The sequence below is a fragment of the Meleagris gallopavo genome, chromosome 5, assembly GCF_905368555.1.
Source record: "Meleagris gallopavo chromosome 5, MGAL_WU_HG_1.1, whole genome shotgun sequence".
Taxonomy (NCBI): domain Eukaryota; kingdom Metazoa; phylum Chordata; class Aves; order Galliformes; family Phasianidae; genus Meleagris; species Meleagris gallopavo.
Genome location: NC_139408.1, coordinates 6,663,793 through 6,687,951, shown reverse-complemented (window position 1 = coordinate 6,687,951; position 24,159 = coordinate 6,663,793). Strand labels below are relative to the sequence as shown.

The 24,159-nt window shown below is 37.6% G+C and overlaps 1 protein-coding gene across 3 annotated transcripts in view; it reads right to left on the bottom strand.

Moving 5' to 3' along the window:
- Positions 1-3,568: 3,568 nt before the first annotated feature.
- Positions 3,569-24,159, bottom strand: part of SYT9 (synaptotagmin 9) — a 78,975-nt gene continuing 58,384 nt past the window's right edge. The window contains exons 4-8 of one of the 3 annotated variants that reach the window (XM_085224046.1): positions 12,075-12,195; positions 10,760-10,931; positions 10,017-10,146; positions 9,261-9,417; positions 3,569-8,208 (exon numbers count right to left, since the gene is read on the bottom strand). In XM_085224046.1, coding sequence (XP_085080172.1) covers positions 9,310-9,417; positions 10,017-10,146; positions 10,760-10,931; positions 12,075-12,195 — 531 coding nt within the window. In that variant the 3' untranslated portion in view covers positions 3,569-8,208; positions 9,261-9,309. Of the gene's footprint in view, positions 8,209-9,260; positions 9,418-10,016; positions 10,147-10,759; positions 10,932-12,074; positions 12,196-24,159 lie in introns of those variants that run through there. The other 2 variants (XM_085224047.1, XM_085224048.1) reach the window with 2 other exon arrangements.

Here is a 24,159-nt window from a genome sequence, read left to right as displayed (position 1 = left end):
AGGCCAGATTGGATGGGGCCCTGGGCAGTCTGGTCTAGTATTGAATATTGAGGTTACCAATTTGCTGCAAGATCTCATTAGGCCTTTCCCCTGTGGAAAGTCTCAGCTGCTACTAAAACTTGTTACTAATATGGTATCTCCCATAATTTCCATCTTGATGGGTATTAAATGTGCAGGAGCACTTGAATTTGTAGGTTTAATTCTACTCTAGATCAGGCTTTTTCAATGGGGATTGTATGTTAACTGCTAAATCATGGCCTGAACCTCTGATTGATCATCTGAGGTGAGCAATAAGTCAGCCCTGGGAGCACAGGTGAGGCAATTCACCTGTGCTGCTGGAAGGGGTCTCCTTCCTTGTCTACACCTCTCCTAGACCTATTTAAGAGCCAAATACCAGTAGAGAAGAGTCTCTTTCTGGAGATCCCTTCTTTGGAGTTTTCCTGTGAACCTAGGATACAGGTATGCATTCTATCTATTCTTTTTTGGTGTATTAACCAGCTCAGCCAAACTTTCTTGTGTATTCCATAATTATAACATCTGTATGTTCATTGATTATACAGGGATTATCAACCTTTTGCTTGTCACTTTCAGTTTATTAATAGTCTTGCCCACGCAGACTGCTGCAATCAGTATTTCAGCTGTCCCTTACTGTCTTACTAAAGTTTTGTTTAAAATATGTTGGTTGTATATAGAGTTAAAGGATGGCTCTGCTAGAAAAGGATCTTGAAAAGAGATGTGTAGGCCAGTTTTGACAGAGGAAAAGGCTTTTACTTCCTTTTAATAAAGAAATAGAAACATGAAAATAATATTTTTGACAAATATAAAAAATAAAAAGACATTAAAAACACTAAGTTCTTAAACATTTCCTGCTGTAGTCTAGTTTAGTCCCTCTTCTGGAACAGAGGGAGATAGTTAACATTGACAGTCATTGACACCTATTTACATGTCTTTCCATCTCTCGTGATCTTGTCAAGGAAGCTATCTAGAGCGCATATTTCCCTGCATCTATGATGGATGAAAAACAGGAGGCTGTTTGGGGCTTGCAGGCGCTGAGACAACCAGCATGGTTTCACCACGGGCAGCTCATGCCTGATCAATCTAGTGGCTTTCTATGATGGAGTGACAACTTGGCCTCACTTTGTTCACCAATGCTATATAGTCCACCTGGATTGCAAGGCCTTTGACATCCTTATCTCTAAATTGTGGAGATATGGCTTCAAAGGGTGAACTATTTGGTGGATAAGGAATTTGTTGGAAGGTCGCAGCCAGAGTTGTGGCAAATGACTCCAGGTCCAGGTGGAGGCCAGTGATGAGTGGTGTCCCTCAGGAGTCCGTCTTAAGACTGGCACTCTTTAACATCGCTCTCATTGACATAGATGATGGGATCAAGTTCACCCTCAGAAAGTTGCAGATGACACCAAGTTGAGTGGTTTAGATGACAGGACAGAAGGAAGGGATGCCATCCAAAGGACCTTGATAAATGTCAAATGTGGGTATAAATCTAATGAAGTTCAACAAATGCAAGTGCAACGTCGTATATATGTATTCAGACTGGGAGAACACTTTGAGAGTAGCCCTGCCAAGAAGGACTTTAGGGTCCTGGTAGATAAAAACATGAGCCAGTAGTGTGCTTGTACAGCCCAGAAGGACAACAGTATTCCAGGCTGCATCAAAAGAGAAGAGTGTGGCCAGCAGGTAGAAAGAGATGATTATCTCTACCTGCTCTTGTAAAGATCCATCTGGAGTACTGCATGTTTGTCTGGGGCCCACAGCACAGGAAAGATGTGGAGCTTTTGGAGATGGTCCAAACGAAGACCATGAGGATAATCAAAGTGCTAGAGTACCTCTCCTATAAAGACATGATAAAGGAACTTGTCACATTCAGTCTGGAGAAGGCTTTAGGGAGACCTCATTGAATATTTAAAGAGATTATGAACAGGAGGGAAATCAACTTTGTACATGGGTAGACAGTGATAGAACAGGATGGAATAGCTTTAAACTAAAGGAGGGAGATTTAAATTAGATGTCAGGGGAAGTTCTTCACTGAGAGGGTGGTGAGGTGCAGCCCCAGGCTGCTCAGAAAAGCTGTAGAGTATGTGGAGGTGTTTAAGGCCAGCAGGATAAGGCCATGGGCAACCTGATCTAGTGGTTAGCAACTCTGCCCATGGCAGAGAGGTTTTGACCTTTGAGCTCCCTTCCAACCCAAGCTATTCTACAAATCTACTTTTATTGAAGATAACTTCAACAGTACTAGCTTGCTCTGATTTGTTTTCCTACATATCTGTGATGTTAAATAGTCCAAATATGGCAATACCTACACTAAATTATTTTTCAGTTGCATGGAATTATTTTGTGGCACTTCTTGTATGTCACTGACCCTTCATTAATGCAGTATTTGCAAATAGGCTAGTTCTTACAAGTGAGAAAAAAACCAAGCTTACCCCTAAAAAGATACAGAAACTCAAGGTTAATTAGATGTTATGACATGTAGAAGCCTTGCTGATGGATATGTAATTTCAGTTCATGTGAAATAAAATAAGAATATAGCCATTTTAGGTACAGATTATGTGGTCACACCACAGTGACATCTGTGCTATTTTTTCCATTTGCTTCTGGGCTCTGCCAATGGAATCCTGGGAACTTCCCCGAGTTACGTGTCAGATTTTGACAAGAAGAGTGCTAATCTTGCTAACCTGCCATACTAAATACTAATTTTGGTAATTTACCATACTATGAGTTGGTAGAAGTACTTCTGTAGCTTCTTTATTTTTATTCTTTATTATTACATATGAGATTCATGTTTGATATCTTTAAAAATGTTTCTCTTAATAAAAATTACATCCACAGAAGTAAACAAGAGGAGGATTCTGCACTCAAAGCCCCAAATCATGTTGGAGTGCAGTAAAGTAACTGTCATGGTTTTGTGATTTTTAATTTTTGGTGTTCCACATCATGTAGTGCACAGGGAGTTTAATTATTAATGCTCAAGTTCTGGGTACCTGTCTGGAAGAGAAGAACTACATTCCCCAGAGGGCTTTGCGGTCAAAGAGGAGATATAACTCCTGGCAAGATCACTTGATGTCCTCTTCTTCATTGGTTCTTCTTCATCTCCCTGTTGCTCAACTGGACTGCGCATCTCACCTCAGTGTATGGTGAGGCTTATCCACCTTTTGGACATTCTCTCTCATTATATTTTGATTTATTAGCTTCAATTCTAGTTATATTGTATTATGGTATGTTATCTTGCATTTCGATATTATATTTAGTAAATTAGTTTGTTTCTCCTCAGGTTGTTGCTGCTGTTTTTTTTTATTTTGGGGTCCCCTGTTTCCCTTTTCTGGAAGCATGGATTTTGCAAAATCCCTCTGCCCCACTAGTCACAGAATTGGGCCAAACCAGCTCATAAACCGTTGACAGTAACTATCATGCTAACAGTTTTTTTTCTGATCTCATTTATTTTATAGGAAAAAAAAAAAAAAGGAAAAAAAAATGGAGTTAAAACACTTTCCAAAGTGTTTTCTGTGTTTTTGAATAATGAATTAAATATTAAATACAGAATAGCAATAAATTAGAATTGCACAATTTCTTAGAGATTTTATTAAGATCAAAATTACTTGTTCAGACTAGATTTATATAAATAGATCACAGTACATTTTTACTTGTGTTTAGAAGTTGTAGCACATATTACAAAATTAAGAAATTTTTTGTCCCTCAAACAATCACTGCGAAAAGGAATCATGCATTATTTTTACTAAACAAAAAAAATGCCCACCTACTTGAGAGAGCCTCAGTACAGGAATGGCTCTGCTCTCCAAAATTAGACATGAAACAGATAATAATAAAGTACAGTACAATGTTTGTGTTATTGAAATTGAAAGTATACGAAAACAACACAGCTCTCTTCACACACCTTTGCAAGGGGCATTAAAAATGACAGCTGGCCAGCATGCAACTGAGTAAAACACTCCAGTTTTACAATGTCTAAGTGAGCAATGGAAAGACTAAGTAAAAATGCAGACAAAACAAACAACCCAGATGCTTACAAGTTCTCATGTCACCTTCCCTTCAGTACCATGTATGCTGTGCTCAGTCAGCCGTTGAGTATGTCCTGGTGATAACTTTCCTGAATAGTGTCTCTTTCTGCCATCTGGACTAGTGCACTTCATGGACCTTCAAGGAGGTAGAGGTCCTTCTGGGACTCTGGAGGACTTCCAGACAGAGTTCCTTGCCCAACTCACTGTATTAAATGGTGACTCTAAAAGCAGCTCAGCTCTGAGTGTGCTGTGCTCTTACAGAGTAATTCACACCTTGCATAGCTTGGTTCATGCATTATAAGGCTGTCACTTCGGAACAGAATTATGGTTGCAATCAAGGCTTTACAGTACATACAGCAAGTATCAAAGTGCAGTTGTTACAGAGTCTGTCCTGCTCCTGTTTTCCTCAGCACGGAGGCTTCTGTTAAATTCTACAGTGTGGTGGATTACTTTCTCTATGTTTTTTTTTCCTTTTGGAACAAGAAAGCAATTGTTTTATTAATTGATACTGAGATGTAAATATTTTTAAATGCATTGTTCTAAAGGGAGGAAAACATTTTATTGATAACACTGCATGCTGAGTCACCTACTGTGTGATTTTTTTTTTTAATTATTTCTGTTCAAATAAACCCAAAATGCATTAACAATAATTTAATATAATAGATTTCTAAGTGGGTCAAAAAGACTCTTCAAGTAAATTTCCAGTCCTCTTTCTCCCTTTCCCTTTATCATTTGTTCCTTTTAGACTAGAGAAAAATGAGAGCTTTTAGGAATTTTATTATTATTATTATTTTTTTTTTAATGGCAAATAAGTCCCCTTAATGCTCTAACACTGCTGAGTGATAAAACTGTAAATTTACCTTCAGGTGCTAAGTGTTGATACAGCTTTGTATAATGGTTGGAGTTTAAAAAGTGAAAAAACATATCAACTACTCCTTAAATCAAAAATAGATTAAACTAAGATAATCTTCTCATTCTTTTCTGTTGCCCTTTGCTGTTGTACTAGTTCTGCTACTGGTAGCTACATTGCCCGCCTATATAATATGTTTGCTGTCTTATGCATCAGCTGGTATAGAATGCAGAGGTGTACTGACTGGCAGGAATAGTATGGGAGGTGGATCTTTTTTTCTATGCTTGCTTTTTTTTCTTCTAGTCCCTGCTTCTGCAGGTTGCAATCCATGTATGGTTGGTGTATTGCCAGAATTATTTACAGAGGAAAATGACACAAAAAAAACCTCAAATGCTTTTAATACCTTGTGACTTGAGTGGAAATAAAGGAATTTCAACATTTAGCTGCAGAAGGGTTGTGCTTGTGAGTGTTTTAGCTCTGGAATTTCACACGACAACCCATTATAGTCTGCCTCAGTGTCAGAACCTTGAAAAGCTCTCACTTTTTTTCATAAAAAATCTGTCTGAAATTGTGGCTTCTTATGGAAAACTAAGAGTTTAATAGAATATTGTTAATGAGTAAAGTGGGATTAAAATCTTGCTGAGATGCATTTCTAGGGGATTTCCCTTTTTGTTTTAGTAATACTTTACTTGTGATATAGCATAATTGTGTCTTCACAGGAAGTAAAACAAATTGAAGGTTGGAGGCTTGGAGTTATTCTTATAAGCTGTTCTACTAATTCACCACTGGGAATTATAGTTCAGAAAAGAGTGATCAGTACTGGGATCACAGTAGTGCATTTCCAACTGGTATTCTAGCAGTAAGATGCTCTGTTACGTCCGATACTGCTATTGCCTGGCTCAACAGAACCGTAACATGGGAATATTGAAGGTCTAGGGAGTAGCATAGATTAAGTGGAGTCAAAAGATGAAGAGAGAGAAGCACAGAAAACAGCTACTGTTCCACTTATGCACTGTTATGAAAAGGCAGATATTTTTATAAAGCACAGAACAATGCCATAGCCTGTGTTACAGCCTGTAAGTCATGAGTCAGAGCAAGAATTAGGAGAATTAAAAAAAATAGAAAAATCTTTCTTATTTTTTTTCTTTGTAATAGAAATATTTCAAACTGTTTTCAAAATCATTCTCCTGATGCCAGCCCCTTGAGCATTAAATGAAATGATAATAAAATAAAAAACATTAACAATTATGACACTACTTTTCTGCTGATGCCCTTTTGAGTCATTTGAGGCAAATCTGAGAAAGATTTCTGCTCTGTTCCGTGGAAACAAAGTGAACTAGCTGCATAGATCTTCTCATTCTTACAGAAGCTACTGTTCATAACATTGCCCTGGTAATAGCGATTGCAGTGGGAAAGCATGCAGCTACCTGCTTTGTATCCCAAGTGGGATTGCATCTATGCTGATTTATCTAGGAAATCAAAGATCTCCATTTACAAGGAAAAGATCCTCCTCCTTTGTTCATGCGTATCTTCCCACATTGGCTCCTGGGAGATGTGCCTGAGTAAAGAGTGCAGAATTTTGCCTGAAGTGAGGATCATACTTGAACAGTTATGAGCACTGTATTATATCACTGGTCTGCTGACATAAGGCTTCACTTGAGTGTGTATTGAAATACCTTTGCTAGGGCTACTTTGTATTTTTTTTTGTTCTGGACATGACCTGTTACCAATCTGAAATTTTGCTTGGGCAGGCTTTGAAGAGTTGTTGAGTTTGCCAGGACTGTCCTTGTATGTGATAGCTATATTCTTCATAGCATGAGATTTTATTATTTTTTAATAACAACCATAATTTTAAGACTTCTGCTTTATAGCCACACTACACATTTAGAACAGATCCAAGATTTTAATGCAAACATTAAACTGTGTTTTTACCTGTTAACAATTCTGGTTTTCTGGAAGACCCTCAAATAACAAGTTATAAAACTTTTTTTTAATAAAAATTGCAAATATTTTCTTGAATTTATACAATCACATATGTGTCAGCTCAATTAGAAACTGAAAATGACTGGTGAGCATTTAATGCATACAAGATGCAAAACAATGTTCATGTGCATAAACTTACCTGAACAGTATATACAAAGACAAGGGTTACCTACCTGTGTTTAGTAGGCAACTAGACTATATAACGCACACATAATTTGCATTTGCCTTTTTAAGATAAAGATTTAAAAACTTGATTCAAAGTCTCTCTATGAAAAATTTAAGAAAGAGTTAACCCTATGCACGGATAAATAATGAGGGAGTCCAAGGGACTATTGTTCCAGGACCTAGAGTTCATTATGTGAAAGAATTCAGTCCTTTGATTTGATTTTTTTTTTTTAATGGTCAGAATTCATTAGCATTTACAATATACAATCATTTAAGATAGCCCTGTCAATGTTAGTTCTACTACAAATAATAGTCTTAGCAGGCATTATATAGGTTTGGAGTGGCATTTTAAAATGATGTGTGTGTGTGCATGAGCATGTGTGTGCTTATGTGTATGATGAAAGAAAGCCACCTGTGAGATTCTTCCAACCCTTCGCAGTGTTATGGACACAACAAAGAAGCAGTGACTGGAAAATCATCTAATAACACCGAGGGCTCCCAGTCTCTATACTATACAGATCTTTATCTTCTTTCTAAAAGAACACACTGTCATTGCAAGCACTGTATGTATCTTGTTCTCACCCAACAGAACTTTTTACAGCTTTGAAGGATTTCAAGCATTTCTGCAAAGGAGTGAATTAGTCTTGTTTTCATGTAAGGTGAAAGGAGACACAGAGATGAAAGCTAAAACTCACCATCAAAAGTCTGATGACAAGCATTCTTGGGAAAAAATGACTTACATAGCTTTACGTTTACAATACTGCACTTCTTTTTTCCTTTGCAAATACAATAATCATATTTGAAGCTGGTTCCAATATCTGTTATTTTCATTGCTGTCATGTTGCTTGTAAAACCTGGGTTATTCTAATGAGCAAAACATTTGACTTAAATTTGTATAATGCTTATGACCATACAAAAAATCTATCAGTAGCAATAGTGTCAGCTGGAGAACTAATGCTACAAGTGGATAATATTGCACTACTTGAAACCAATAGCTCTTCACACAGTTGAAGACTGAGGGTTCTATTCAGCAATATTCAGGGTCCTATGGTTGTGGCCACAGAGGTTCCAGAACTCTCGCTGAGCCTAATCCTGATTCAGGAACCAAAACGATATGCTGTGTATATATTTCTCTGCACAGCCTGGATGCGCTGGACACCCTCCCCCACTTGATTCCTGGGAAGGGAAAAAAAAATTAGTCTCTGTTTAGCTCAGTGGCATGAAAAGCAATTCACAGCAATGAAATCTAAAAAAGTTAGCAAGGCATGTATGAAAAGAACAGGTTGCCTGTAAAAAAGGGAAGAGCTGTCAAAACCTGATTGTGGGCTCTGGCTGCAATAAAGCTTATTAAAGAGGGAAGACAAGTTTGATTTAAAGATGTAGCCAACTTCTGCTAAGAGACACTTATCATTTTCTAGGACATACTAACTGTTATAGTGCTCCTCATGTGCTTTCTTGGTCTGTTCCTATCAGGGTTTGGTTACAGCTGAGAGCTCAGTGATGTGTTTTCTAAACTCAACTCCCAAATGCCCAGGTGGGTATTTAAATTGTGGCACTTTTGCCAGGAGCTATCTTTTCAATGAGGGCACAAAAACCTGGGCTCCAGACTTCGCTTGATCTTCCTTCACAGCTATGCTTGTCTGTTGGTATCCCCATTCTCTCACAAGGCACAGTGCTTCCCTGCTGCAATGGGCTGGGAGTGATCAAAGTTCTCCTTGCTGAAAATGTGCTTCTGCTGTCCCCAGGAACCAGAAAATGTAATTGATTATGGAGATAGACAAGGCTGAGGTATTTTTGCCATTTTGCAACATCTTCCTGTTGTGTGACATTTAAGTTATGGAACAACCTAATGCTGGTGCTTGCAACCAAGTCAAGTCTTTAGTTGCATTCTGGTAACAAGTCTGCAGAAAGTACACTCAGAGTGTCTGTCAGCTGCCTCCCTCTACATATCAGGTGCTTATGGCATTGTACACGGCTTAATATGAGTATGATATTTTTTCTTTTCTTTCAGCAGACAGTTGTAACTGTCCATAAATATAGTAGCTCCTCCTGACTAGGATTATTGCCCAACTTTAACCAGTGATAGTAACAATAAAAATAAACCATGGGAACTCTTAGGAAGCAATTTAGTTAGAACACTGAAGTTTTGTGTCTCATGAATCAAGATTAGCGTTTCCTGTACTGGGAAGGGAGAGGTTTAAACAGAGGGATTAAAAGGACATCTTTACCCCACTGGACTCTGTGGAATAGCCCCTGAGGAAATGGCTAAGAAAGAGTTCAACAGGAATGCCAAATTTCTGCTGAATAGGTTAAAAGGGTGAGGAAGCCTCTTCGGCAGCCATCCAAGCGCAGAAGACCTGCATAACATTTCTGCTGAATAGGGCCCTGAAGACAAAAAACAAAACAAAACAAAACAAAACAAAACAAAAACCATAGGAACCTTGAAATTTTTTTCTAATTGTGTGGCTTCTTATTAATGCTTCAAATCTCCAGAGACTTTTTTTTTTTTTTTTTCCCCTTTTCAGGATAGTTAGACATTCCTTGGGATTTGCTAGATGATATAGTCTTACAATAGAAGTAATCAGATTAGGTTTTCATATAGTAAATCAATAGGTATTGGTAAAGCTTAGGAAGCCCACTTCTTTATATCAATTATCAGTGAAAGTTACCCTATCCTATGTCTGAAAAACAAAACAAAAACAACCAACAAAAAAACCCTAAACAAATAAAATCTGAAACCTTTATCCATTGTACAATGTATGTGGCTTTTGTGTATTTATCAAATACATTAATTACTTTCTGTTCCCATGAAATTGAAAGGAGCAGACTTAATTTCCATGTTATCAGTATTGGTGTTTCTGAGGACTTTTCTAGGATTTAGTATATACTTGTGGATCTTGGTTTTGTTAGTAAAATTTCATCCTATTTCTAATGCCATATACTAAGATAGTTATAGTAATGGGAAAGCAGGAAAAAAGTCTTACCTCTGCAAGAGGATGCCAGTGGGCAATGGGTTTCCGAGGATATGAGAGCATTTCGTTCCAATGGTCACGACCTAGACTTTCTGCATCGTTGCCTACTTGACATACTCCAATGACCTCATTGTGACCTACACTGTGAAAATGTTCCATAATATGCTTTTCATAAAATATTACCTTTAGAATCATACCATTTGCATATTTCATAGAGGCAATAATCACAATTTTTTAGATGTATCTAAATATAATAAAGTATAACTTACAAGGGTTTGCTCTTTGAATTTTCCACAAATCAAAATAATTTAGTACATTATTCATGGTAGCAAACACTGTGTTTCTATATGCATTTATTTTATTTTTGTATGAGAAATGTAAAAAGTTGTTTGTGTTCTGTAACTAGTTATACATACAAGTAAACTGAGCCAAATTTTATAAACATGTGTCTAAGGGCTTAGTGCAGTTGCTCATAAACAGAAAATCAGTGTGTGAACTGACTGTATGTTCAGTTATTTCTGTTCTGGTAAATACATGCAGCTTAGTTATGTTTGTTATGGATGCAAATGTGCATTTTAAAACTTAGAAAGGAAATTCTGCCTGGCAGTGAGACATTTTAGTCTTCCATCTAACTTAGTATGAGAAAATATTTAATTTCCCTTACATTGCGAGAAAAAGGATAACTTCATTCCTGGATGCAAAAATACTATACTAGATTTTGAGATAATGTTATTTTATCGCTACAGATATCTCACCGGTCATAATCCATAACAGCTATCGACAAGTTAATTTGGTCAATGTTTTCTGGAGGGACGTCAAAGACTATGGCTTCATTGTAAACGGGATTAAGAGTATTCCTCTTGGTGGAGGTTTTTCTTTTCTTTAGTCGCCTTCCTTCACACATTAAAGAAACCTTCACGTAGGGATCTGTGTGAATCATAAGAATAATGTTGGTTTTCTTTTGTTGTTTTTATGAAAACATAAATGGAAAGTAAAGGGAGTATTCTCATATGCAGTTTGCAGAATTAGTCACTTGCGTCTGGAATTTGAGCTTCTTTATTACCATGGAATGATTGGGAGGCAATGGACATTGGAAACTTTACCTGTTTGAAATCCTGTAATGAACAATTCAGCTTCAATGAATTTATCTTTGTGTACTGACTTCTGAAAGAGTATTAAATTATCCACTGAACTACGACTGTTTTATACATCAGCCTGTGTATCAGTGTATTTATAATGATGTAATTAGTTTTACAAATTTATAGGTCAGACAGAAGATGACAGTATTGTATACACTATTGATGTATGGTTAAATATAATTCCAAGTGTAAGAAATTGGAGTTTATGTTTCTTAAGAGAATTATAATTATGGATAGAGTGAAAAAGGAGAGGAGAGGAGAGGAGAGGAGAGGAGAGGAGAGGAGAGGAGAGGAGAGGAGAGGAGAGGAGAGGAGAGGAGAGGAGAGGAGAGGAGAGGAGAGGAGAGGAGAGGAGAGGAGAGGAGAGAGAGGAGAGGAGAGGAGAGGAGAGGAGAGGAGAGGAGAGGAGAGGAGAATATCTCATTCTAGATCCTTTTTGGGAGTTCTACTACTTCTAGTATGAAAAATGAATCTATGAGCTCTTATTTAATTTAGTTTTTCTTGTTTTCATTAGCGAATTGTTGAAAGGAGTCTGGAATGACTGTTTTGTCCATATGCCAACAGCAGCAGAGTTGGCTTGGTGTCTCTTGGAGACTGTTGAGGGTCAGCTTGCCTCTGTGCCACAACAAATAATCTGTTGTATGATCCAGTCTCTAATATAAAATCAACTTCACAACTCATCCTGTTTTGAATCATGACTGCTTTAGAAGTAATAGTGTTCTTCTCTTACTGAGAGGAGATTATTTGAAACTGTTCGTTAAAGCAGAATGAACATTATTTATTTCTCAGAAATTCCTCAGGTGACTTAAGAGCTTGCAGTGTAAAAACACTTCTTTTCAAATAACATTCTGGTAATTGACAGTATTGAAGTTCTGTGACTTGGGAGGGAAATGAGACACTAATCCACACTGTGCGTTAAATAAATTCTTACCTGATGCTCCTGTGATATCCATTGCCTTTAAGTTTCTTGCCTTTATTATTGTAATAGTTAGTCTACCAGCTGTTGGAAGGTAGCAGAGTGAAAACATCAGGTCACCAAGATCCACATTATCCTGTTCCAAGGAAACAGAAAAAATATGAAGCAATAACAGTTTTCCCTAGACATAATCCATAGGAGATGAAGGTAAATTATACCTTTGAGAATCTACATTTCTGTAAGCACAAGCTGAATTCTCATTCTCAAATGCAGCTGGAAAAACAGAAACCCATATGCACGCAAGATTCAAGTCACTACATTTGTTGCTAGACCTTCAAAGCTATGAAGTGTAAATGCAGCTACAGTTTTAATTACTTGGAGGCGAGACACATTGATGTGATGAAGTGTACCATGAGGTACTGGAACATCTTTGTTATATGTTTTGTAGTGATTTAAATGTAATGCTGACAAGTTGCAGCAGATCTCTGTGCCTTCCCTTCTGCAGAATCACAGAATCACAGAATGGCCAGGGCTGGAAGGGACCTCAAGGATCATGAATCTCCAAACCCCCTGCCATATGCAGGGCCACCAACCGCCCCATTTAATACCAGACCAGGCTGTGCAGGGCCCCATCCAATCTGGCCTTGAACACCTCTAGGGACAGGGCATCCACAACCTCTCTGGGCAGCCTGTTCCAGCACCTCACCACTCTCTCTGTAAAGAATTTCCCCCTGACACCCAACCTAAACCTTCCCTCCCTCAACTTCAAACCATTTCCCCTTGTCCTGCAGTTATCTACCCTTTCATAGAGTTGATTTCCCTCCTGCTTGTAGGCTCCCTTTAGCTATTGAAAGGCTGCAATGAGGTCACCCCACAGCCTTCTTTTCTTCAGGCTGAACAAGCCCAGCTCCCTCAGCCTGTCTTCATAGGGGAGGTGCTCCAGTCCCCTGATCATCTTTGTGGCTCTCCTCTGGACCTTCTCCAACAGCTTTCTGTCTTTCTTGTACTGGGGGCTCCAGACCTGGATGCAGTACTCCAGGTGGGGCCTTACAAGAGCAGAGCAGAGGGGGACAATCACCTCCCTGTCCCTGCTGGCCACTCCCCTTCTGATGGAGCCCACGATACCATTTGCCTTCCGAGCCGCAAGGGCACATTGCTGGCTCATGTTAAGTTTTTCATCTATCAAGACCCCTAGGTCCTTCTCTGCAGAGCTGCTTTCAAGGACTGCTCCTTCCAGTCTTTATGGATGCCTGGGATTCCTCCGGCCCAAGTACAAAACCTTGCACTTTGCCATGTTGAACCTCATCAGGTTCACCTGGGCCCACCTTTCTAGCCTGTCGACGTCCCTCTGAATGGCATCCCTTCCTTCTACCGTGTCAAATGCACCACTCAGCTTGGTGTCGTCAGCAAACTTGCTGAGGGTACACTCAAAGGATGCCTGCAGTGAGGTTCACAGGAAATTGCTTGGGCAGGGCAAAGTTTTCTGCAAATCTCAATTTTTGTGAACTCAGTTGTGGTAGAAGTGAAGTCACTATTGTACTGGGGCAGATCCTATTAGGCCAAACTCTTACGAAAAAATATAGTGGATAAAGGATTGTATCAAAGGGTTTCTGAGATTTGATTTGTAATTTTTTCAGTGAGAAGTGAGCTGGTACCTTCATAGACCTACTGCCTGTAGTCCAATATTTCACTTTTCAGTAAAAAGTTTTCCTTTCTGGCAAACTCAAAGCTACATTCTAGATTTTATAGGGAAGAGCAATAAAGCTCTTGTGGAACATTCTATCTTGCCTACATAGCTCTGTGGAACAGCTTTTCTCCCTTCTCAGGGCAGCTGCTCCTGTGTCAGTGTGAGCATGTCTTCTGAGCTGCCTTCAGTATGGGGAAAGCAGCACCTACCGCACAGCTTCTGATTTACATGCTAGCATCCCTAGAGCTTCTTGGAGAGGGAAAGGTAATGGCACGTGTGATGTATACAGCTTGCCTCGGGTTTTTTACATCCATTAGGGAGTCTGTCACTTGATATGTGGAAAACAGTTCCAGAATATCAAGTGTCAGGGAGAGATGACAACATAACATCAGCAGTCATTCCTTGGCATAAAATAACAGTAAACCAGGAATTTAGAATATTTTGAAGATAACTGCTTATTTTGATTAAGTGGCATGAGAGTGAATGAATTACTGTAACCATCCAACGTAATTTTATCAATATTTTGAAACACAGCATTTTGTTTCAAAATCACTAGTGACATGCTTTGCTTCTACTGGCAAATGCCCAAAGAATGGTTAGAAATAGTTTCCTGAATGGCATTTTACCTGGGAATAAAATAGCAAAGGTCTATTTACCTCTCTTTTTGAAATAGTTCTACTCCAAAATACCTAGTATTTGTTGGACTTAATCAGATACTGAGTCTAGAGGCAAGCGCTTGGAAATAGGGAGGCCTGGGCTACAGTCCTTGCTATAATAATTAAATCTCAACAGGAAATAAAAAAAGCTTCAGAAAAAGTTAATGAGAAAGGACATCTCAGCGAGAAGCTTCTTGTCTAAACTAGAAGACATGGGGTATGAATGGAGTTCTCCCATATATATACCCCACTGAGTAATTTGTTAGTGGGAAGAGGATGACAGATTGCTTCCGACAAGTATTTTCTGAGAACAAGTGGAAGAAGCATCCCACTGAGCACAGCAGGTTGTGAAAAGACAGTTGCTATAATTCTTAATATTTTTTTATCAATTTTACCTCAGATGAAGTTTCTGATCCACTGAAAATATTTGCTTTCTAAGTTGATTTTCCTGTGAAACTCAGTTCTGTAGTCTGACAGAATGTAGTTGGATGGAAAAAATGATGTTTTTAAATGTATCTGCATTGATTTTGCACCCTTATCCTGACACTCTTAAACACACACCTTCCATTCTTGAATTTGACCGAAGCTTGACACAGGAAATGACTATCAGAAGTAGGATTACTCTTCTACCTTGACTGCCTCGCTTATCTCATGAGGCTAGTGCTATGCTCTCCCCTACTTAACTAGATATCAGATATTCACTGCTTTCTGAATAAGGATTGAGCAGTGCATTGAGAAAAGATCAATGCATCTGTAGATAAGAGTCTTTATGAGCTGTGTTTGTACCAACTTGTATGTCACATATACATGTGCACTTAACCCCCCCACCCAACATGCCCCAAATGAAGGATGGTAGAGACATAAAAGTAAGTGAGAATACTTTGAAAGAACTCCTAACAAATGTTTGTCTCTGAGCTAGCTGCTGCACAGACCCGTGCCCAGAGACTATGTGCACACAACTTTGAGTTAGTAGGGAGATATGCAAGACAAAGAATGGTGGTCACTATCAGAGAAAAAGATACATCAGAAGGGATTTCAGAAAATATGTGTATTCAGTCAGAAATAGCTTCTTCTGCTGTTACTGGAGAAAGCTGCTGTCAAGGAAGGAAAATGCTGATTACAAGGACCTTTTGTCAGTAATAACTAGTTTTTAACCCCGGCTGAACTTTGTCAACTGTCATCCCTTTCATTCTAAAGACCAGTGTTTTGTGGTGACTGTAAAGCTGATAAAGGCTGTGACAGTATCAGGATAGCTGATATGATTCATCCTGTTTAGTGTCTTGCTGGATCATGCTTGGAAGCAGACCTGCTGCAGCACTGTTTTGCTGAATTGCTTTGTGGCAGTATCAAAGTGCTGTTTGAAAAGATGACATTCAGTCCTATAAGCTACAGTGATATCAGCACATCTGTGAGAAGTTCCTCTTGACTGACATCTCTGCTTAACAGTAGGAAAATTTTAGAGGGGGTAGTTTTTCTTCCCATTGTGAGAAAGAGAAAAATCCATAATTTAAGTGTAGTTCCTCAGTCCAAGGTGCTAAGATTCATAGCTGTGGAATACTATCTTCAACTGCTAAGTATGCAACTCAAGGGAACAGAATTTCAGAAGCCACAGAAAGTAAAAGAAGCCATCTTTGGGCAATGAGGGGAATTTGTGACTGGCAGATTTTGAGAATGGCTATTTTCCATTATTTGGTCACAAGTCTTAGAAGAAGATAGCATTATGAAATCATTCCATTTTCCTTCATCATAAAACCAATCCTATAAGGCACCTGTTCTTTTAACTGTGTATTGGAATATTTAGATATTGTTAAACACGGCAGGGTCATTCTTTATGCAGCTGCAGTGCTCCACTTGGTAACTAGCTAAAAAATTTGTATTATTAAAATCATTTTCAGTGGCTTTTCCTGAAAGATTTATTGTCCCTGCCTTTCAAAGACAACTCGTCTAGTATTTCCCTCTGTAAATTTAACAGTGTGATATTATGTCTTTTAAAATGCTGAATTCTAGTGCTCACATTAATAGCTTGTGTGACTATTATCAGAAGCTATTTACAGTTTTAAAAATTGTTTTTAGCAAATAGCCTGAAGGATAAGTCACTGCCTAGTAATGTGTCAGCAGCTCCATGATAGTGCTTAGGTTGTGCATAAGTCATCTTGAGAAACAGGAGGATGTGTAATCTTAAAGGGAACTGTGGTAATGGACCCCTGTAGGGCTTCATCTCTAATTCCTTTGAGGCAGCATTAGGAAACTCAGGCTGGATCATATCTTCTCAGTGGAACCTGTAAGTTACCTGATAATTAGGGATTTTCTGATAAATCGGAATTACATTTGGCATCAGACTGCTCTTTGGACTGCTTATTCCTTTTCTTAAATACATTGGGTGCAGAGAACAGGTATGTAAAATCGTTCTAAACAAGCAGCAAGAGATGGAAGGTAAAAAACAAATCATAGGTCATAAGTTCTCCCTCTGTTTCTAGTCTAAGTGAAAACATGCTATTGCTGAGTTATACAATCATAAGTTTTGTGCCCATGTCTCCAGCAAATTATTTGATTTCTGTAGCAAACAAGCTGTAAGGGCTTGCTATCACATAGTGCCTGTGTCATGCTAAACTATGCCTCAGTTATGACAGGTTCCTCAGTTCCTCATGTATAAAAAGACAGCCACTATTTATTTATTTGTTTGTTATTTTTCTGGTACATTACAAAAATAAAATCATGCTAATTATGGGTAGTGAAGTGCTCACATATAGTTTTATTCATCTGATCAACTTAACCATTAAGAGGAGCACTTAGAGGGAGCGGTACCCTTGCTGACATCTTTTAAAGGTGCTACCTGTTGAAATAGGTTTTCAAGACACTCACAATTTTAGAGATTTTACAGATTTTTTTGCTCTGTCAGAAAATTGTGATGTCGCAAACTACCTCCATTAGCAGTTTTGCATGTCACTGGAAATGAGGAATAAAATGGACATTTTGTTAAATGAGATTGTATCATTTGTGGACTGATTACCAGTATTATGTTTCTTTTTCTTAGTTTCTTTTCTTAGTTGTTTTTTTTTTTTCCTACTCCTAGTGAAGGAATATCAGTCCAAATTTAATTAAAAAAAAAAAAATCTAAGTTATTTCATAATCTTCACTGGAATTACTGAAATTATTCTTCTGTACTGCAAGATAATTTTTATTGTATATTATTCTTCATTATTATCTTTTAAGAATGAATTATCTGCTGGAAAAGTAGCAGAGTGAGCTGTAGGCAATTCAGGAGGCTCCTGGAATGCATAGAGGATAACTACTTGAGTCAAGTAATAGATGATCCCACCAGGGGAGATGCAATACTGGACCTGTTGCTCAGCAATGCAAATGAACTGATTGATGACATCAGGATTGGGAGCTACTTAGGCTGTATTGACCATGCTATGGTGACAGTCAAAGAGTTTTGCTTAGCATCTTGGCAACTTCTAATCTTTGGATTAGTGTCATTGGGTGTTTTCCATTTCACAAAGAAAACAAGATAAAGTTATGCTATCTGCAATCCTATGTCATCACGTCACAGCCAGCCAAAGATCTCCACTGTCATAATTTATATCCTGTAAATAGAATGGCAGTGATTAACTGAAATTGCTTTTCCAATCAATTAGCTGCATGTTGTCTTCAGTTATCTAAATGCATTTACAGAATGTTCTTACTGAGTCACTTAAGACTATTGCTAAATTATTCTCTATTAAGGTCCTTACTTTAAAAAGCCTCCATTTGATAAACTTCACACTCACAATTATTTTTAAACTCATATCCTATAGCTTTTACTGGCTTTGAATTCTTTATGTAAATTTTCTATTCAGTAACCCAAAAACTAAATTACTTTGCTGAATCTAGGCTTAGGAGTGACTTTAATGAATTATCCTATAGCTATTGAGATAATGTCTTAATTTGTTCCAAACTAAATTGATAAATGGGAGTGACAGCCTGAATTGAGCTGATTAAAATTAGTAGACATGGCTGGAAGAGCTGGAATAGTCGTCCTCTTCATGTGTGTGTTGCTGTGTCAGAAATTGATGTCAGAAGTTAACAAAAGTAATTTTTAGCTTCCTTGTTACTTATGAGGAAAGAGTGTATATGGAGTTGTTTTATAGGGCTTGCTAGGTGGCATTGTTAGTCGAAGAAAGGAGTAGTTAATTTAAGTTTTTCCTTTCAAGTTTTGCTATTCCTTTGTAAAGAATTTTGTTTTCTTGAGTTGCTACTGCTTTATGCAGTTCTTCTGTGACTTGTTGCTTTCTACAAAATACAAAGTACTCTATGAATTCAGCAATACAAAAAAGTCTGCCTTCCCTTTCTCTGCCTTTTTTCTTCCAGAAATTATGTGTATCTTTTATCATTTTGACAGGGGAAGGGAATGTGTCTGTTTGGTAGGGAAGGATATGGGAACACTTCAGAGCTAGAGAAGATCGTTTTATCTTTCTGATCTAATATTTAAAAACGAAAATGTCATAGCCTGTAAGATGTGAGTTTACAAGTGAGTATATTCCAGTATATTCCATTTCAGTATACGCCACACTGTCAGTCAGTGTTTATAGATTGCCACATTCGGTATTATGCTTCAAAAATCTTTTGAAATTGAAGCTCCTTGAAAGTGAGTCTGATTATTTCAAGTTGCTGAAGTATTTTACCATAGAGTCGACTCAAACTTTTCTCTCTGAAGAGAAGGCAGTGATGCCTTAGAGATGTTGATAAGCTTTGGAGCAGCCATGAAATACAAATTGTTCTATATTGGAATAGTTGTTTGGAGAGCAACTACTTTCTTGAAAGGAAAGCTAGAGGGACCTTCAGCCAGGAGGTGGTAGAGTTTTGATGTTAAGCTGCTATGGTTTAAACCCAGAAGGCAACTCAGCACAGTGCATCTGCTCTCTCACTCCCCAGGAGGGATGGATAGAGAACTGGAAAGATACAAGTGCGAGAACTCATGGGCTGAGATAGACAGTTTGACAGGTAAAGCAAAAGTCACATATCCAAACAAAGTGAAAGAAGGAATTCATCACTGCTTCTCATAGACATGCAGCCACATCCAGGAAACCAGGGCTCACCATGCATTTGACAAATGTCACTGTTCCAAAAGACCTCCCCTTTCTCCTTCATTCCCTCAGTTTTTATTGTCAGTAATGACATCATATGGTACGGGACATTCCTTTTGCCATTTTGGGTCAGCTGTCCTGGTTCTGTCCCCAGCTCCTTTGTTTGTGTGTCAGCACACTGCTGGCAAGGCAGTGTGAAAAGCTGACAAGTCCTTGACTTAGTGTAAGCACTGCTCAGCAATGACACTGGTGTGTTATCACCATTATTCTCATAAAAAAATCTACAATAGAGCATACTTATGAGCCTCTAGAAAACAAAAATAAAACAACAACAACAAAAAAAAAACAACAAAAAGCATAACTTAACTCTATCCCAGCCAAAGCCATGATACTGGTAAAGACTGTAAAAAAAAAAAAAAAGGACAGGTAGGTTGGGCAGACAGAGAGGAGATGCCTTGCAGAGGGTAGTTTCACAAAACAGTCTGACAACACAATCTGAAAGAATGGATGGTAGTTTATCAATGTGAGAACCAAAGCTTTCAATATCTGTCATTATATGCCATGTCAAAACCTATCATTTTTCAACAGATTTTGGATTTGACCTCAATTTTAGGTGGAATACAGAGCCTGAAAAAAAAAAAAACATAGTAAGCAGAGGTTACTGTAGTAATATAGTAATATATAGTATATAGTAATATAGTTATTACACTATACAAGCTAATAAGGGAGGGCCAGCCTGTCTTGTTATATAAACTCTCGATGAAAATCACACAAGTGGAAAGAGATGAGAAAATAAACCCCCATGGTTTCAAGGCTAAATCTTGGCCATTTACAAGGAAGAGGTGAAGGCTAAATTACATGTTAAAAGTTCACTGTCTCTAAGCAGGCATGAACTTGAAGAAAACGAAGCAGAAAATCCATCCTAACACATAAAATTATTTCTCCCATGAATTATTTGACAGTTACCTCTTGCTTCCATTCTGACATAAATTGAAAGCAATGTTTAATTTTCTCAATATTCTACTAATAATGAAGATCTCAAATACATTCAAGAAAAATTGGAAGGGAGGAAGTGGGTTTTAAAAATAAATTAACTAAGCAAAATATTTTAATTCAAAACATCTTGCCTGTTAATATTGGTTTTTAGTGTGTTAAAATTAAAATGACAATTTAAATTAAATTTCTATGCAAATTAATGTAATAGCCTTTCATTCTACCTTGAGTTACAGTGGCTGTGTGTGAACTTACAGCTCCACTAAAACATCAAAAAATGCTCTAAGTTTATTCAATTATCTTTTCACTTACAAGGACTGAAAGCAAGCACTATGTCAGGGAGTGCTTTAGTTTATTACTCAATAAACCATTTTCACTCCAGCAACAGCATAGGAATGCTTCTTGTCCCTGTAGTACTGCAATCCCCCACTGCTCCTGGTGCCTCAGCCCCCAGGGAGCCATCGACCTGGCTGTGCCCTGCTGTAGACTTGATTAAGTCTTACAGAGCAGCTGTTCTGTAGGAAAAAGCTAATTTAGACATGCTATTAAAATGAGATTAAATTAAAGCTATGGGTTCCTCACTTTTCCTTAGTGCTGAATGTCATTCTCAGTACTGGCATCTTTGTGCTGCGTAAAGCAGATGTCTTATGTCATGAATTCTAATCTCACCATCCTGAGGAGGAGACAAATTAAGTATGTGGGTAGTGTTGAAAAAAGGAGAGTCACAGTATCAGGGGAAAAAAAACATGTCCTTTTTAGTCTCTATAAGCACCCATAGTGTTTTGAGGATGTATCCATTATGCTTACATTGGGTGCTCTCTACTGACTTTCTTTCTGCTTAGTCTTAGCACAGATTGTATTCAAAGATGGTAATAAAGACAGTTCATTTTTATAAATCTGAATCTATTTTTACAAGTAATTTAATTTTTGAACAAATTGAAATGAAAAAGAGAATTGTCCAAAAATGTGGTGTACTTGAAAACTAGAAAGAGAATATAAACTTTTATGTTGCAGTAGCACGTCATTCCTGCCATACCATAGTTTAATTCTGAGGTTCTTACATTTTTTAATCAGATGTCTCTTTTTGGGTGTAGGCATCTGCTGAGTGAATCCATCTAATTTCAGTAGGGAAGATATATATTCTGTCTATGTGCCCTGGAAAGCCAGGAGAGGATCATTTTGCTCAGGGCTCTTGTGTAATGAATCCAAGAGCCAGAGCAGTATGTGTTCATTGTTAACTGTAGACAGACAGTGAAGAAGCTCTTTGCCCCCAGATTTTGCCTAGTGGGGCATAGTGCCATTTCACAGACTACTACAATAGCTATTACTTAACAGTGCATTGCCACTGATCTAAATTCCATCTAATCATTTTAAAATTCCTGTGATATCTGGAAATAAAACCCAAATTCAATAAAATCTCTGGTATGTACTTTCTATCTCTCTCTGATCTTTTCTGTTTTCTCATTCCCTTAAAAAGCAATAAGAGAAGTAATAACTTGGCTAATAAGGTATATCTAAGGCAGAATTTTCAGAACTTCTGACATGTCTGAGAACATTTCACATAACCTGCTATTAGACTGAAAGCACAACTAAATGTAACATGCATTTAACTAGTAACACTTCTCAGTGAAATTACCCACTTTTAACAATAGTAAAGCAATTTTCACAAAAGTTTTGTTTACTTCCAAGTGATTTCTTTAAATGGGTAATATAGAAAAGAAAATCACTACAAATTTCAAAGTGAAGAAGCCAAGGTAAAGAGACTATTTCACTGATAGCAATTTTCTGTTAATGGATTGGGTGGAAAGTTGTGTGGTCACACTGCTTTGGTTGTCCTTGAATGGGTATTCATCATAATTGCACACAAGATAGGAGATGACTGCAGTCATGGATGCAAAGGTTAATCCTACAAAACACATATATTAAACCTGTCAAAATAATAAAATATCTAAATCTTCACTACTGCAAGTTGTCTCACTTTATGCTTTAGAACCCTTCTGATTATGAAATACAAAAAGGAATTAAAATAATAGAGTAAGGAAGAAAAAGAGTGACAACAAAATTAATGATAATAAGAAACTATTATTTCAGAAGTATGGAAAACAGGACGGCTTTCATCCTTTATTTATCAAACTGTGCCACTGGAAAAAAAGTCCCATTTGAATCAGAAGTGTATTTGAGGTTTTAGTTCTTTTTTCAGGCTGAGGGAGAACCATGGGAGAGAACACAAACTGTTCTTCCTCCCAGAGATGCTGTTGACAGTTTTACAACAGACGGCTATGTAAAATTTGCCAACCACAAGATGTGCCCAATATGCTGTTGGTATAAAACCTCTTAGAGCAAACCTCCCTGACTGACCTGAACTGATGCCGTGATAATGCCTGAACTGATGTGATGATAAACAACGAGGGGTTGCTTTAACCACTCCTCTTAGGAAATGCCAGAAATGTTACTGTTCCTCAGTCTTTGTTGCTGCCCAAAAGGTCATACAAATTCAGTGACCTTCTTTTCTTCTGAGATGGTTCTGCTCTATTGCCATTCTGACATTAAGCTTCCCAGATGTGAAGAAGGAGAATTTACACTGTTGCTGTGTACCATTCACCTGCCTTGTAAATAAGTAGAATATTTTAGCCGTGGAGCTCTTAAGCAGCTTACCAATCTAGCACTGTAGCTACTTAGGAGCTGTACAGAAAATAGAATACATAGAACTTACAATAGAACTTAGGACTGTCAAGGAAGCTAAAGGAAGGGGAAGGATAAAACACAAATCTATTTTTTTTTATTTTCATTTTTTTAGAAAATGCAGACTCTGAACTCAAATGTATTCATTTAGGCATTCAGAGGCCAAAAGCATGAACAGGTGAAAATGTGATTGTGTAGTGTGATAGCAGTTCTTTTTATGAAGTACTTATTCTCTAGTTATATTATATTTAGACAAGTACTGCTAGCAATTCTAGGACCACTTTAAGTGAGCTTGTTTTCTCTCTTAAAGAATGAGTGAAAGGTATGAGTGAAAGGTAAAGATACAAGATAAAAAGAGTACTAAAGATATATGAGCACTAAATATATATAGAAGTGCTTTAATGCTATAAGCTCATTAAAGTGAGTCAACATAACTTCCTTTTACTTGCATGCTCCACATTTAAAATGTACATTCCTCATTTAAAATATACATAGAGAAAAAAAAAGGGATATTTTCTCTGATTTGTTTTACTCTATTCCTAGGTCCATTTGTCTGACATGGGTTAGGTTGAGGTGCCCAGACTTCATAGCTCTGTTTATAACAAGAAGACCCAGTGTTATTATTTACATACTACTATATAGGTAGGAAAAAATGGTTGCATTTTTAGTGTCTGAGTGACTTGATGTCTTGCTCAAATTTTCTCTTTAGTTGCTTAAAATTTAAATAATCACATAATCACGAAATGGTTGAGATCAGAAGGGACCTCTGGAGGTCATCTAATCCAACCCTCCTGCTCAAGAGGAAACACCCACAACAGATATCTTAGGACTATGAATCATCTCCATATTCAAAATATAGCATCAGGGGTGTTGCTGACCAACTGTTAAATTGGGAAATTAAATAATCTGATAGCTTAGAAATGATGAAGTTGTAAATTGCCTCATCCTAAATGATGAGTTCACTTTAGAACTCTTTGTTACTTTGATCAATGATTTTTGACTATATATTTTGACAC